This window comes from Lycium barbarum, chromosome 3 (genome assembly GCF_019175385.1).
Source record: "Lycium barbarum isolate Lr01 chromosome 3, ASM1917538v2, whole genome shotgun sequence".
In the NCBI taxonomy this organism is placed as follows: Eukaryota; Viridiplantae; Streptophyta; class Magnoliopsida; order Solanales; family Solanaceae; genus Lycium; species Lycium barbarum.
Window position 1 is genome coordinate 134,434,131 of NC_083339.1, and position 13,512 is coordinate 134,447,642.

A 13,512-nucleotide genomic window follows, 5' to 3' on the forward strand; every position below is an offset into this window, starting at 1 on the left:
AATAAAATTTGAAGGGTCATCAAGTTTTGAGGCGATTATTTATCTTTTGTTCTTCTTTTTAATATTCCTCAACTTTTCCGGCACCCTATATTGATGGATGGCTAACAAGTTGTTGTATACATCATCGTATTTGATAATTTTGAGTATCGTGTGTGTATGTAGCCTATTGTGACTTGTCATTTATTTTTTAAATTTTTTTGGAGGGATAACTATAAGATATTACCGCAGCAAACATTAGTCAAAATGTATAGATGGCCAAACGCTGCCTATATTACATTACGTATTTTCACCAGCATAAGGAAACTATAAACAACAATCAACCTAGTTTGTTCAACTTCTTTTTCCACAAGTACAAACAAACCAATATCTATACTTGAAATCCTTCCATTTCCTTGCTTAATTTTCTGCTAGATCAATTCTCAACTCCCAAAAAAAAAAAAAATGGCTTCCCCATGTACTACTTACCATCCAAGTCCTGGCAGCCCTGAAGATGACTCAATGGTACTTTTCTCAACTTCAACTTCATGTTCACCAGCCAAAGAATCCACTAGAACTCATTCTAATTCTTCTTCCTTTAATTCATCATCACCACCACCACCACCACGACCATCTTCAAATAAAACTTATGAACTAAGAATTCGAAATCTCTCCTATACCATTTCCCTGAATTCATCGCCCTTTTCTTCCTTACTGAAGAAGAGTACTAAGCCAAAAATAAGCATACTCAAATCAGTCTCTTTTGTGGCTGGATGTTCGGAGATTTTAGCAATCGTTGGACCAAGTGGCACGGGCAAGTCAACGTTGCTACGTGTGATATCAGGCAGGGTAAGTAACAAAGAGTTTGATCCAAAGAGTATTTATCTAAACGACCATGCAATTACTAGTCCTGCACAATTGAGAAACATATGTGGTTATGTTGCTCAAGAGGACAACTTGCTTCCTCTATTAACAGTGAAGGAAACATTAATGTTCAGTGCCAAGTTTAGGCTAAGAGGGATGAGTCCAAAAGAGAGAGAAGAAAGAGTTGAAAACTTGATGCAAGAACTTGGCCTTGATCATGTAGCTGACAACTTTGTTGGAGATGAAGAGAACAGAGGAATTTCAGGTGGTGAAAGAAAAAGGGTGTCAATTGGAGTTGACATGATTCATGATCCTCCTATATTACTCCTAGATGAGCCAACTTCAGGACTAGATAGTAGTTCAGCACTTCAAGTAATGGAATTGCTCTCATCCATGGCAAAAGCAAAACAAAGAACCATAATTTTATCTATCCATCAGCCTAGCTATAGAATTCTTCAGTACATTTCTAATCTCTTGATCCTTTCTCATGGATCAGTTGTTCATTATGGTTCTCTTGAATCATTAGAGGAAAATATAACCAGGATGGGATATGAAATACCTATTCAGCTCAACCCTCTTGAATTCGCCATGGAAATTATATCCGTGTTGGAAAACCAGGAAACACGTCCCAATTATCAGTCATGTTCCTATTTGAGATGGGAAGAGGCTATAATTCAAGATGAAGCTAATAAACAAGCTATCGATCAAGCAAAACCTGGTACAATTTCGAATCCACGTTGCTCAAGTTTATTCGAAATAGCAGTGTTATGTTCAAGATTCTGGAAGATTATTTACAGGACAAAACAGCTTTTCTTGGCAAGAACGATGCAAGCTCTAGTGGGAGGATTTGGACTAGGGAGTGTGTATATAAAAATGAGGCATGATGAAGGTGCAGTTACAGAAAGATTAGGCCTTTTTGCGTTTAGCCTTAGTTTTCTTCTTTCTTCCACAGTTGAAGCACTTCCAATTTATCTTCAAGAAAGGCGTGTGATCATGAAAGAAGCCTCAAGAGGAGCGTATAAAACCTCTTCTTACATGATCGCAAACACCATAGTCTTTCTCCCATTTCTCTTTGCAGTGGCAATTCTTTTTGCTGTCCCGGTTTACTGGATAGTCGGGCTGAATCCTTCGATTGCAGCATTCGTGTTCTTCACTTTCGTGGTTTGGGTGATCGTGTTGATGGCTAGCTCTTTGGTTCTGTTTCTGAGTGCAATTTCCCCTGATTTTATTTCAGGGAATTCACTGATTTGCACTGTTCTTGGGGCTTTCTTTCTATTCTCAGGCTATTTTATTCCAAAGCAATGCATACCAAAGTATTGGCTTTTCATGTACTATGTCTCGTTATATAGGTACCCGTTGGATGCTTTGCTCACAAATGAATACTGGAGCTTGAGAAACAAATGTTTCTCTTGGAATGAAAATCACTCAGAATGTTTGCTTACAGGATATGATGTATTGAAGAACAGAGGACTTGACAAGGATACTAGGTGGATGAATGTTGGAATTATGCTCGCCTTCTTTGTGTTTTATAGGGTGATTTGTTGGATTATTCTTGCAAGAAAAGTGTCAAAGACAACAATTTGAAAGATTCTAACATGTTGGAGATCAGAAAAAACACATTGTTGAAGATTGAAGACCAAGTATCTCATGTTTATACGCACAATAGATCTATGTTGCTCAAACTATTCATAAATGTCATCGTGTGTGTGCCAGATCCTCCAAAATAGTGCATTTTTTACAGATTCAACACATATGTGGCAACATTTTTGAAAAGTCCGAGAAACATAGCAATAGATTAGCTTATTGGAGTGAAATTGGAGAAATCTTTTGACGTGTGATTCTTTTGTAGTTCACTTCCTTTTAATCTTGTCGTCATGTACTCTTAGCCTAAAATCTTTATGAATCTTGTTTTTTTTTTTTGTTTTATACTCCTTTTGTTCTAATTTATATGACTATTTTACCCTTTTGAGATGTTTCGAAATATTTGACACCATTCTATTTTCGTATTTTCAAGAATTTGAATTCGTTAAATTATTTACACTTTAACATTAATCGTCTCTTCCATCATTACTGATATATATTACATAAGTCATTAATATCTTAAATTGTGTATCTAGTGAAACACTATCGCATAAAATAGAACAGATGAAGTATGATATCATTCTTTTTAGATCACATGTTTCCTATTTGGTTTTTACATGACTGACAAACACGACAAGCAACTACAAATGGGTTGGACAACATCAGTGAGATATCTTATTAAACCGAGTGCAGTCTAAAGCAAGCCCAATCCATACATGATTTGCCAAGAGATATACAAGCAGAGTCTAACTTGGGCCCAGCCTACCTATTTCTCACCAATATTGATGAGGCCGTGATAGAAATGTTCAAGAAACTTTTGTTCATCAAACTTTTATGTGTTGATTCCGCATTTTTTGGGCAAACTAAGTTGTATAAAAATAGGGATAACTTGGGTTGGTGATCCAACCTACCAGTGCTAAGACTTAAAAGTATAAAAGAGCTTAGACGATGAACATACTTTGTTAATTATTTTTTCAATATCAACAATGAATGAATCAATGATGCAAAACGGAGAAATTACATATGTGATTCCATGTAATATCAAGTTATCTCCAATTTCCACTAAAAAGACCATCCTAAGTAGCCTCAGATAGAAATTGAACACTATAGCTCTGAATGACAACGGATGAAAAGTTCAAAACTGAGTAAGCAAAAAGACTTGTGGTCCAGAACCTACAAACAAAAAATTGTGGCTCCGCCTCTGAAACAGATTAATCCAAGTGCAGACTGTTTACAAAATTATAGTTGCTAAATTCGAAATAATAAGGCTGATACCTCTATGCCCCATTTGGCTGGACAAAAGGATTGGATATCTCATCTGTACCATCTTCTGGAGCCACAAGCATTACTGCACTACCCTTGCACACTATTAAGCCAAGACGTCGTGTCTCATCGGTACTCCTCAGGGGATCATCGGAATCTCTAAGGTGCTCTATGGCTTCATCCAACACAACATTTAACAGCTGATCATAGCCTTTTAGTGTTCCTACCACTTGTCTTCCACCAGTAAGCTTGACTTCCACAGCCTTGTCAATAAATTTTGACAAATCTAAAGCTGATTCTTTTCTGCCAGACATTCTTCTGTAGACCTAAGAAATAAACAAGCAATTCATTCAGTAAAATAGTTATAAACAAAATTACCTAAATATGGAGCAACATATGCCCGACTCTTATTACAACAACAACATACTCAGTGTAATCTCACGAGTGGGGTCTGGGGAGGGTAAGATATATGCAAACCTTACTCCTATCTTTGTGAGGCGGGGAGATTGTTTTCGATAGACTCTCAGCTCAAAAGAAAAGATTTGACACATGATTGTAACAAAAGGGGCAGCGAATAACAAGATACAAAATAAATGCAACAACAAATATTAATAAAAGAAAAAAAATAAAAGGATGCCCGGCCTTATTATGTCAAAAATAAAATAAAATTGGGGCCCTTCATATTGAATGGTCTAAGAATTATAACAGCCACATGTAGGTATATTCTCTCTCCGTTTTTTTGTCGAACACTTGAAGGTTGTCTTATTCATCTTTTTCATTAATAAAACACAAACTTTAATATTATAAGAACAATGAATATTTTAAAAACCTTTGTCCATTACCTAACGCTAGGAAATACTATAAATATTTGTGAAAATTCTGCTAGGATTCAAGTGCCCTAATTGAATTTTATGGCAATTGGCAGTGAAAGGACCAAGAAGATCACTTGAGATCCCTAAGACAAGACGCAAAGACCATATTCATAAGCGACATTGCCGCTTCATTCATTGTACTAAAACAAACTTTAATAAACGAATAAATATTAAGCAAGTTTTTTGGTGATGAAAGAAATGATGTTGGTATGATCACAATAATCTTTTGCACGTAATAAATAATATATATAAAAAAGTAAATATTAATTTAATACAAATCGGTGCTTACCTCTTAAGCGTGAAAACACTCACAAAAATAAGTTTTTTTTTATTATTATTATGTGGCCTAGGAAATCGTCAAACTCAAGCTTGTATGGACAAACAATTTTCCAAGAACTTCTCTTTCCAGTTGGAGAGACCCAAATATATATGTGTGTGTGTATACTAGTAATTTGTATTTGCTTTCCAAGACGAATTAGGTTTTATATTTCTTTCCAATCAAATAACAACGTCTAGTCCTAAGTTAACTCGGGCATAACCCAAAAACTCTATGCATGTTTACTACTTCATGTGGATTTAGCCGCTTCAGCTCTTTGAAAGCCAAGTTCCTAAGAGTTTATGACTTGCTTCCTGTTGAAATATTGCAGTTCTATATTTGGAAAGGATGGTGGAAACAGAGAATTAAGAAGTTACGTGCATTGTTTTGTCTAGACTTTTATAGCCGTACTCGTTGTAATTGCACTCCTCAATAGATTTTGACTTCAACCTTAAATATTTATTTAACTCCATATATTAAGTAGGGGTTTCGCCATGAAAATCAAATATTTTTCATTTTATTTGAAATTTTGGAGTTGGAGTTGTGTTTGGTTATAGTTTTTGCAAGGAATATTTGGTTGTTTGAATGTATTAAAAGTGAAAAAAGTGAAAACAAGGTTTTGGTTGTTTTCCAAATGAAATTGTATTTGAAATTTTCTTGGCCAAAAGCTAATTTTCAAATAAAGTGAAATAATTTTTCAAAAAAAAGTGAAAAAATTTCATGACCAAACGGGCGTACTAATCAATTTACTAATTAAATAAATTCCTTTACACTTCTCCTTTAACTTATGTCAGATACAAATCCACCTACAACATGTTAGGTTTACATACCAAAATTTATAAGTTTTCATAAAGAAATATCGTCAATCTCTATGAATTCTATCAACTACTTATTATGTCACAAATTGATTATGGTCATAATCCAATTTTGTTAGGCATATTGATACATAAAGAATCTACCTGGTAGTAATAAATTAATTCAATAAACAATATTACAATGTTCATAAATCATAATATTGTATCAAGTTTGAAAGTACAAATACATTCAATGAATCGAACTAGAGAATCTATTTTAATTATATATTTAGTATAAAAACATTTATCTCTATTGTCATGTTCAAGATATTCATAATTTACTAGCTCAAGAAGTTGGGAATTAAACCACTTTCATAATCAAGATAAATTACATTAATCTTGTTTTTTGATCCTACTGATGGTGTCCAACCTCCATCTAGATGTGAGCTCAAACTTTATATATAACTTACCAGAACTGATGATTTAAATTTTTATGTATAAGCTAAGCAACTCTACACATTAAATCAACAGCAATATAAATAAAGAGACACACACAAACCAATAATCTATTTAATGCAAATCTTTATTAAATCAAATAAAAAATTATATTAGAATAAATATTATATAAATCTATATGCATGATTAAAAATATATATTTTAATAATTGATTTATGGCTTAAAGGGAAAATGACGGGATGCGACACATGTCGTAAGAAGTGTCGAGGTGTGGTGGTTAGCTTGTGATATCTCGACATCCAATCAGAGATTTCGAGTTCAAACGCTAAAAGTGATTTATTTATTTTTTTATAATAAGAATGCTTTATCCTCTTAATTAATGGGCTATCCAATGCGAATTCAAATTAATTAGACCAATAAATTACAAATACGAAATGACTAAAGAAAAGACACTTTCTTATTCTCATTCAATAATGGTAGGTCTTTGTCCATCAATAATTCATACTTTCAATTCCGGTAACCTTTTCAACCTGAGATACTCATTAAGTACGATAATGTTGTGGCCTTTGGGGACAAACAATGCCTTAAAAATATTTATGTTCAACAGGTAGTTGGGAATCTATGTACATATTTCTTTTTGCACGTTTCCCTTTATGATTAATGTCAATATTTACAAATACATACGTTAAGTGTCGACCAACAAATTCATTTTCAGGTTTTTGGATGATAAAGACCAAAAAAGAAAAGGTTTTTGGATGATAAGACGTACAGGTAGATTGTAGAGATCGTCTTTAATGTTCTCTACGAAATTGGTAATAAAAGAACACTCACGCAAGATAAAGGCAGAAACTAGCAGAGAAAGTAAGAATATGATATTTAGAAGATTAATCTATTTACTCAATAAGTTTTATTTAAACAATGTCATTCTTGAAAAACCGGAAGAGTAAAATGTGGAGTTTCTTGTTTTAGCATATATATACTCTATATTATACTATCTTAATCAAGCTTATCTTTGTATACGGTAAAAATCGGATACCCGTTAAACCGGTGGGACCAGGAACCGAAAGAAGAAGGGGACAAGAACATGCACGAGGACTTTCATTCTGAACTGGAGGAAAGCTTGGACCGGAGCCAAGGAAGGGCATCATTTGACCTGGTTTCTTCATGGACGAGTTGGTCGTTGCCGTTGGTCCATTTGGTCGTAACCGTTAGTCCATTTATTCGTTGTCGTTGGTTCGGGAGATCCGTTGCGCGATTGCCACGCGTCGATAACGTCCTGCCATGCTCAACTGCCAATCGTACGGGTGTCAGACCGTACGGGCAACCTAATCCAAGTTAGAGTTTTTTTTTATTTTTAGTTTTCTCTTATTGTATGGAGCATATGAGGCAACACTATAAATAAGGGCCTTTGCCCACTTTTAAGGGGTTGGCTCCCTCATATCAAGAACTCTTGTAATAGCAAAAATTATATAAACTCTCTCTCAAATATCTGATTTCGGTCCACTTTTGCGTTCATCTCTTAAATTTATTCAATCAAGCAACACTCACATATTAACAAATACACAAATCTATAGCAAACCACCGATTATCGATTGCTTCTTCATAGTATATTCATATATTTCTCTTCTCTATCAACTAAATTCAAGGCATAACCACATATCCTATACCTCACTCACAAATTTAATTGATTATCCAAATTCGGGGTAAACAGTTTGGCGCCCACCGTGGGGCTAGGATAATAGTGGTCTTTTATCTTGATCTCTACCTTACCCATCAAAATCGAAAACATCTTCTGTTCGTCACAGAAAAAACGGACTAAATGGCTGACAGTGGGCAATCTGGTCACGTCAACAACAACGAGATCGTGGCCGAAAACGAAGGCAGCGGTCCACGAGGACTACCAAACCCCGCTGATCCTAACCCCGTTAAATCGACGGAGGGCCTCAACCACCAAAACACCGCGGACCAGGAGAATGCCGCCCAACCGGCTACCGACCCTTTAAATACACACAATTCGATTACTTTGTCCCGGACTCAGGGCCGGAAAGAACCGGATACCCCGAATGATAATGTTGACTTACGTTTAATCTTTGAAATGTTGCAGGAACAGAGAGCGGCGATTGCCGAACAGGGAATCGCAATAGCCCGGTTGAAAAACGGAAGGGATAAAACGACCTCAGAGGAGGCAGAGGATGTTGCTGAACCCAGAAGAGATGAGGCACGGATGGTTGAGAGCGATGGGTCCGGAGCTGGGTCCTCCACCGAGGTTCTGAGAATGCTCGAAACGTTGGCAAAACGGGTAGACTCAACTGAGAAGAGGGTGGAAACATACAACTCTCGGGTAGACCAAATCCTGGGGGCTCCGCCTTTACTGAAAGGGTCGGATTCGAAGAGGTACATCCAAAGGCCTTTTCCTCCGAGTGCAGCTCCAAAACTAATCCCGAAGAGGTTCAAGATGTCGGATATCCAGAAATATGATGGCACAACGGACCCACACGAACACGTGACCTCATACACATGCGCTATAAAAGGCAATGATATAAAGGACGACGAAATTGAATCGGTATTGTTGGAAAAGTTCGGGGAAACTCTGTCAAAAGGAGCATTAACATGGTACGACCATCTGCCCGAGCATTCGATCACCTCTTTCGAAATGCTCGCCGATGCCTTCATCAAAGCTCACGTCGGTGCCAAAAAGGTGCAGGCCCGTAAGGCCGATATTTTCCGTATAGCCCAAAGAGACGACGAGATACTGCGTGAATTCGTCAACCGATTCTAAAGGGAACGGATGGAACTCCCCCCGGTTCCAGAAGAATGGGCTGCACAAGCTTTCACAAAGGGGCTCAATGTTCAGAGCTCAACGGCTTCATTCAAATTAAAGGAAAGCTTGCTAGAGTACGAGGCTATGACATGGGATGATGTCCATAACCGATACGAGTCGAAGATTCGAGTGGAGGATGATCAATTCGAACTCCCCTCGGGGCCGATAAATGTGAATAAAAGTTTTGAGAGACCAAGGAAAGGTTACGAAATGAAGGCCGAATCGTCGAGGGAAAGGTATCGGCCATACTCCCATTCGGAGAAGCCAAGCTTTAGGTCGGAGAAATCAAGGGTTAGCCCAAGCCATTTCTCCGGTCGGGGTAATAAACGGGTCGAGTGCCCGTCGAACAGTCGGGGTCTCTCATTCAAGAGCGATGCCGGAAGCTCTGCCGGCAACAAGGATTTACCAAAGATATTGGAGTACAACTTCAACATCAGTACCTCGGGCCTCGTCTCGGCCATTGGCCGTGTCCCGGATGTAAGATGGCCAAGATCTCTAAGGTCGGATCCGGGCCAACGGGACCCGAGTATGGTGTGTGAATACCATGGAACCCATGGTCACAGAACCGAGGATTGTCGCCAGCTAAGAGAGGAGGTAGCCCGGTTACTGAATAATGGTCATCTCCGAGAATTGCTGAGTGAACGAGCCAAAAATCAGTACAAGGAAAGGGAGGCTCATCGAAGGGCCGAGCCAGTAGAACCCCAGCATGTAATCAACATGATAGTTGGGGGCACCGATGCCCCTCGAGAGCCGGTGATGAAACGGGCTAAGGTTTATGTTGTTCGCGAAAAGCGCAGCCGGGATTATTTACCCGAGGGTTCCATCTCTTTCAGCAACGAGAATGCAGAAGGCATCATTCAACCGCACAATGATGCATTGGTAATTTCTGTACTTATCTTTAAAACTCAGGTTAAACGTATTTTGATTGACCCAGGTAGCTCAGCCAACATCATCCGGTGGAGAGTGGTCGAGCAGCTAGGGCTGCTCAATCAGATCGTACCGGTAGCCCGAGTACTCAGCGGGTTCAACATGGCGAGCGAAACCACAAAGGGGGAGATCTCGTTGCCAGTGAACATCGATGGCACTATCCAGGAAACGGTGTTCTATGTATTCGAAAGAGACATGAAGTATAATGCATTGTTGGGTAGACTTTGGATACATAGCATGAGGGTCGTGCCCTCAACATTGCATCAGCTGCTAAAATTCCCAACCCCGGAAGGGATAAAAACAATCCAAGGTAAACAACCCGCTACAAGGGAGATGTTCGCGGTCGAGGAAGCTAACCCCAAAAAATTGGTTCACGAGGAAGCGGATCTAACCGGAGGAACGAACACCAAATAGCAATCAAAACACACGGGTTTGGACCCGGGGTATGAAGAGGACGATTTTGATGTACCCAGATCATTCGTCATGCCGGATGACTCGGATGCAACCAAGTCGACAGTAGAGGAGCTGGAGCAGATCATCTTGTTCGAATCCCTACCGGACAGAAAGGTATACCTGGACACGGGGTTAACCCCGGAGCTCAGGAACAAGTTAATTGAATTTCTTCGAGTTAACGCAGATTGCTTCGCATTGTCCCATATATATATGACAGGTATATCACCGGAAGTAGCAACTCACAAGCTCAGCTTAGACGGGAAGTTTCCCCCGGTGAAGCAGAAGAGAAGGCCCATGGCGGAAGCAAAACACGCCTTCGTTAAAGACGAGGTAACAAAGCTTTTAAAAATAGGTTCTATCCGGGAGGTAAAGTACCCGGACTGGCTAGCTAACGTGGTAGTGGTGCCCAAGAAAGGTAATAAATTTTGAATGTGTGTTGATTACAAGGATTTAAATAAAGCATGCCCGAAGGATTCATTCCCGTTGTCTCACATCGATAGAATGATCGATGCGACGGCCGGGCAAGAGATGTTAAGTTTTCTCGATGCCTACTCCGGGTATAACCAGATTCGGATGCACCCGGAGGATCAAGAGAAAACATCCTTCATCACCCGATATGAGACTTACTGTTATAATGTCATGCCTTTTGGACTAAAAAATGCCGGTGCAACTTACCAACGCCTAGTTAATAAGATGTTCGAAGAACAAATCGGGAAAACAATAGAAGTTTATATTGACGACATGGTGGTCAAGTCCCTGGAAACAGAGGACCATTTAAAACATTTGCAGGAAACCTTCGACGTGCTCCGCAAGTATAACATGAAGCTCAACCCGGAAAAATATGCCTTCGGGGTAAGGTCCGGCAAATTTCTGGGTTTCATGGTGTCAACCCGGACAAGATCAAGGTCATCGAGGATATCGAGGTGGTGAATAACGTTAAAGGAGTACAGAGGCTCACCGGAAGGATAGCGGCGTTGAGTCGTTTCATATCGAGGTCCTCGGACAAGAGTCATCGTTTCTTCTCCTTACTAAGGAGAAGAACGACTTCGTTTGGACACCGGAGTGCCAAAGAGCTTTACAAGAATTGAAGAGATACTTGTCTAGCCCCCCGCTGTTGCACACACCAAAGGCGGATAAGCCGTTTTTTCTCTACCTTGCTGTCTCCGAGGTGGCGGTAAGTGGCGTTCTGGTCCGAGAAGAATCAGGTACGCAATTCCCTATCTATTACGAAAGTAGAACTTTGGGGGATGCGGAGACCCGTTATCCCCACTTGGAAAAATTAGCATTGGCTCTAGTAAGTGCTTCTAGAAAGCTCAAGCCCCACTTTCAATGCCATCCAATTTGTGTAGTAACTACTTACCCCCTGAAAAACATCATGCATAAACCAGAATTATCGGGTAGACTAACTAAGTGGGCCGTCGAAATTAGTGGATATGATATCGAGTACAAACCTCGAACGACCATCAAGTCCCAGATCTTGGCCGATTTTGTAGCAGATTTCACCCCGGCTATGGTCCCCGAGGTTGAGAAAGAGCTTCTGCTAACCTCGGGGAAAGCCTCGGGTATTTGGTCGCTACATACGGACGGAGCCTCGAACCTCAAAGGTTTCGGGATAGGAATCGTCCTTAGAACCCCGGCCGGGGACGCCGTTCGACAGTCTATTAGAACTGCTAAATTGACTAACAATGAAGCCGAGTATGAGGTAATGATTGCAGGTTTGGAATTGGCCCGAAGTATGGGGGCCGAAATAATCGAGGCAAAGTGTGATTCGCTCTTGGTCGTAAACCAGGTGAACGACATCTTCGAGGTCAAGGACGAACGGATACAAAGGTATCTTGAAAAAATCCAAGTGATACTACATCGGTTTAAAGAATGGACCACGCAGCATATACCGAGGGAGCAGAACAGCGAAGCCGATGCATTGGCAAATTTGGTATCCTCGGTCGAAGGGGAAGAAATCAACCCCGGGAATACGATGCACTTGTTGAACACGGCAATAGAAAACGGACATGCCGAAATAAACACAATGGGTTTAACTTGGGATTGGCGCAACAAGTACATCGACTACTTGCGTGATGCAAAGCTCCCGAATGACCCAAAAGAATCACGGTCATTAAAGACCAAAGCTGCGCGTTTCTGCTTGGTAGACAGCCAATTGTATCGACGATCTTTCTTCGGCCCCCTGGCTAGGTGTTTGGCTCCCAGAGAGACGGAGTATGTGTTGAGAGAGGTACACGAAGGAACCTGTGGCAACCACTCCGGTGCTGAAGCTCTGGTCCGAAAGATCATCAGGGTCGGTTATTACTGGAATCAGATGGACGAAGACTCGAAAAATTTCGTCCGGAAATGTGACGGGTGTCAAAGACATGCTCTGATGATTCACCAGCTCGGGGATTTGCTGCATTCGGTGGTGTCACCTTGGCCTTTCATGAAGTGGGGAATGGACATTGTCGGTACATTACCATGGGCACCAGGTAAAGCCCGTTTCATTCTGTTTATGACTGATTATTTCTCTAAGTGGGTTGAAGCGCAGGCCTTTGAAAAGATCAGAGAGAAGGAAGTCATTGACTTCATATGGGACCACATCATCTGTCGCTTCGGCGTCCCTGCTGAGATAACCTGTGATAACGGACCCCAGTTCGTGGGTGGCAAAGTCAATGATTTTCTCGAGGGATTGAAGATCAAGAAAATTGTATCAACCCCGTATCACCCGTGTGCAAACGGACAGGCGGAATCCACGAACAAGACAATAATCCAAAATCTGAGGAAAAAACTTAAAGCGTCAAAGCATCACTGGAGGGAAATATTACCGGAGGTGTTGTGGGCATACAGAACCACATCAAAATCAAGTACGGGAGAAACTCTTTTCTCGTTGGTCTACGGGGCTGAAGCCCTTATTCCCGTAGAAGTTGGTGAACCCACTCTCCGGTTCAGCTATACTACCGGGGAGTCAAACGAGGAGGCCATGGCCGTAAAAATCGACCTCACGGATGAGCTTCGCGAAAATGCGTTAGTCCGTATTGCAGCCCAGAAGCAGAGAATGGAAAGGTACTACAACTGAAGAGTCAATTTTCGGCATTTCCAAGTTGGGGACTTGGTACTTCGAAAAGTTACCTTGAACACCAAGAATCCCAATGAAGGAAAACTGGGTCCGAACTGGGAAGGTCCGTATAAGATAACCGGGATAAC

The 13,512-nt window shown here is 40.2% G+C and overlaps 2 protein-coding genes across 4 annotated transcripts; one reads left to right on the forward strand and one right to left on the reverse strand.

The window, feature by feature from the left end:
• Positions 1–223: 223 nt before the first annotated feature.
• LOC132632715 (ABC transporter G family member 23) lies at positions 224–2,904 on the forward strand. The gene has a single exon (XM_060348766.1). It carries the CDS (start codon positions 442–444, stop codon positions 2,422–2,424), a length of 1,983 nt encoding a protein of 660 aa, XP_060204749.1. The 5' UTR covers positions 224–441; the 3' UTR covers positions 2,425–2,904.
• A 458-nt stretch (positions 2,905–3,362) lies between these two features.
• Positions 3,363–4,278, reverse strand: LOC132634230 (sm-like protein LSM7). Of its 3 annotated transcripts, none has more exons than XM_060350517.1 (2): positions 4,162–4,278; positions 3,363–4,010 (listed from the first exon to the last, which is right to left on the reverse strand). In XM_060350517.1, exon 2 carries the CDS (start codon positions 3,996–3,998, stop codon positions 3,699–3,701), a length of 300 nt encoding a protein of 99 aa, XP_060206500.1. In that variant the 5' UTR covers positions 3,999–4,010; positions 4,162–4,278; the 3' UTR covers positions 3,363–3,698. The 3 variants fall into 3 exon arrangements, with proteins under 3 accessions (XP_060206500.1, XP_060206497.1, XP_060206499.1); XM_060350514.1 differs by having other exon boundaries at positions 4,167–4,272; XM_060350516.1 differs by having other exon boundaries at positions 4,112–4,266.
• Positions 4,279–13,512: the final 9,234 nt, after the last annotated feature.

Excerpts from the sequence above, each read along its gene's own strand:
- LOC132632715 (XM_060348766.1), top strand. The coding sequence starts at position 442 with ATGGCTTCCCCATGTACTACTTACCATCCAAGTCCTGGCAGCCCTGAA.
- LOC132634230 (XM_060350514.1), bottom strand. The coding sequence starts at position 4,235 with ATGTGTCAAATCTTTTCTTTTGAGCTGAGAGTCTATCGAAAACAATCT. Across the intron at positions 4,011-4,166 it reads CCCGCCTCACAAAGATAGGA|GTCTACAGAAGAATGTCTGG; the intron begins GTAAGGTTTGCA and ends TTTATTTCTTAG.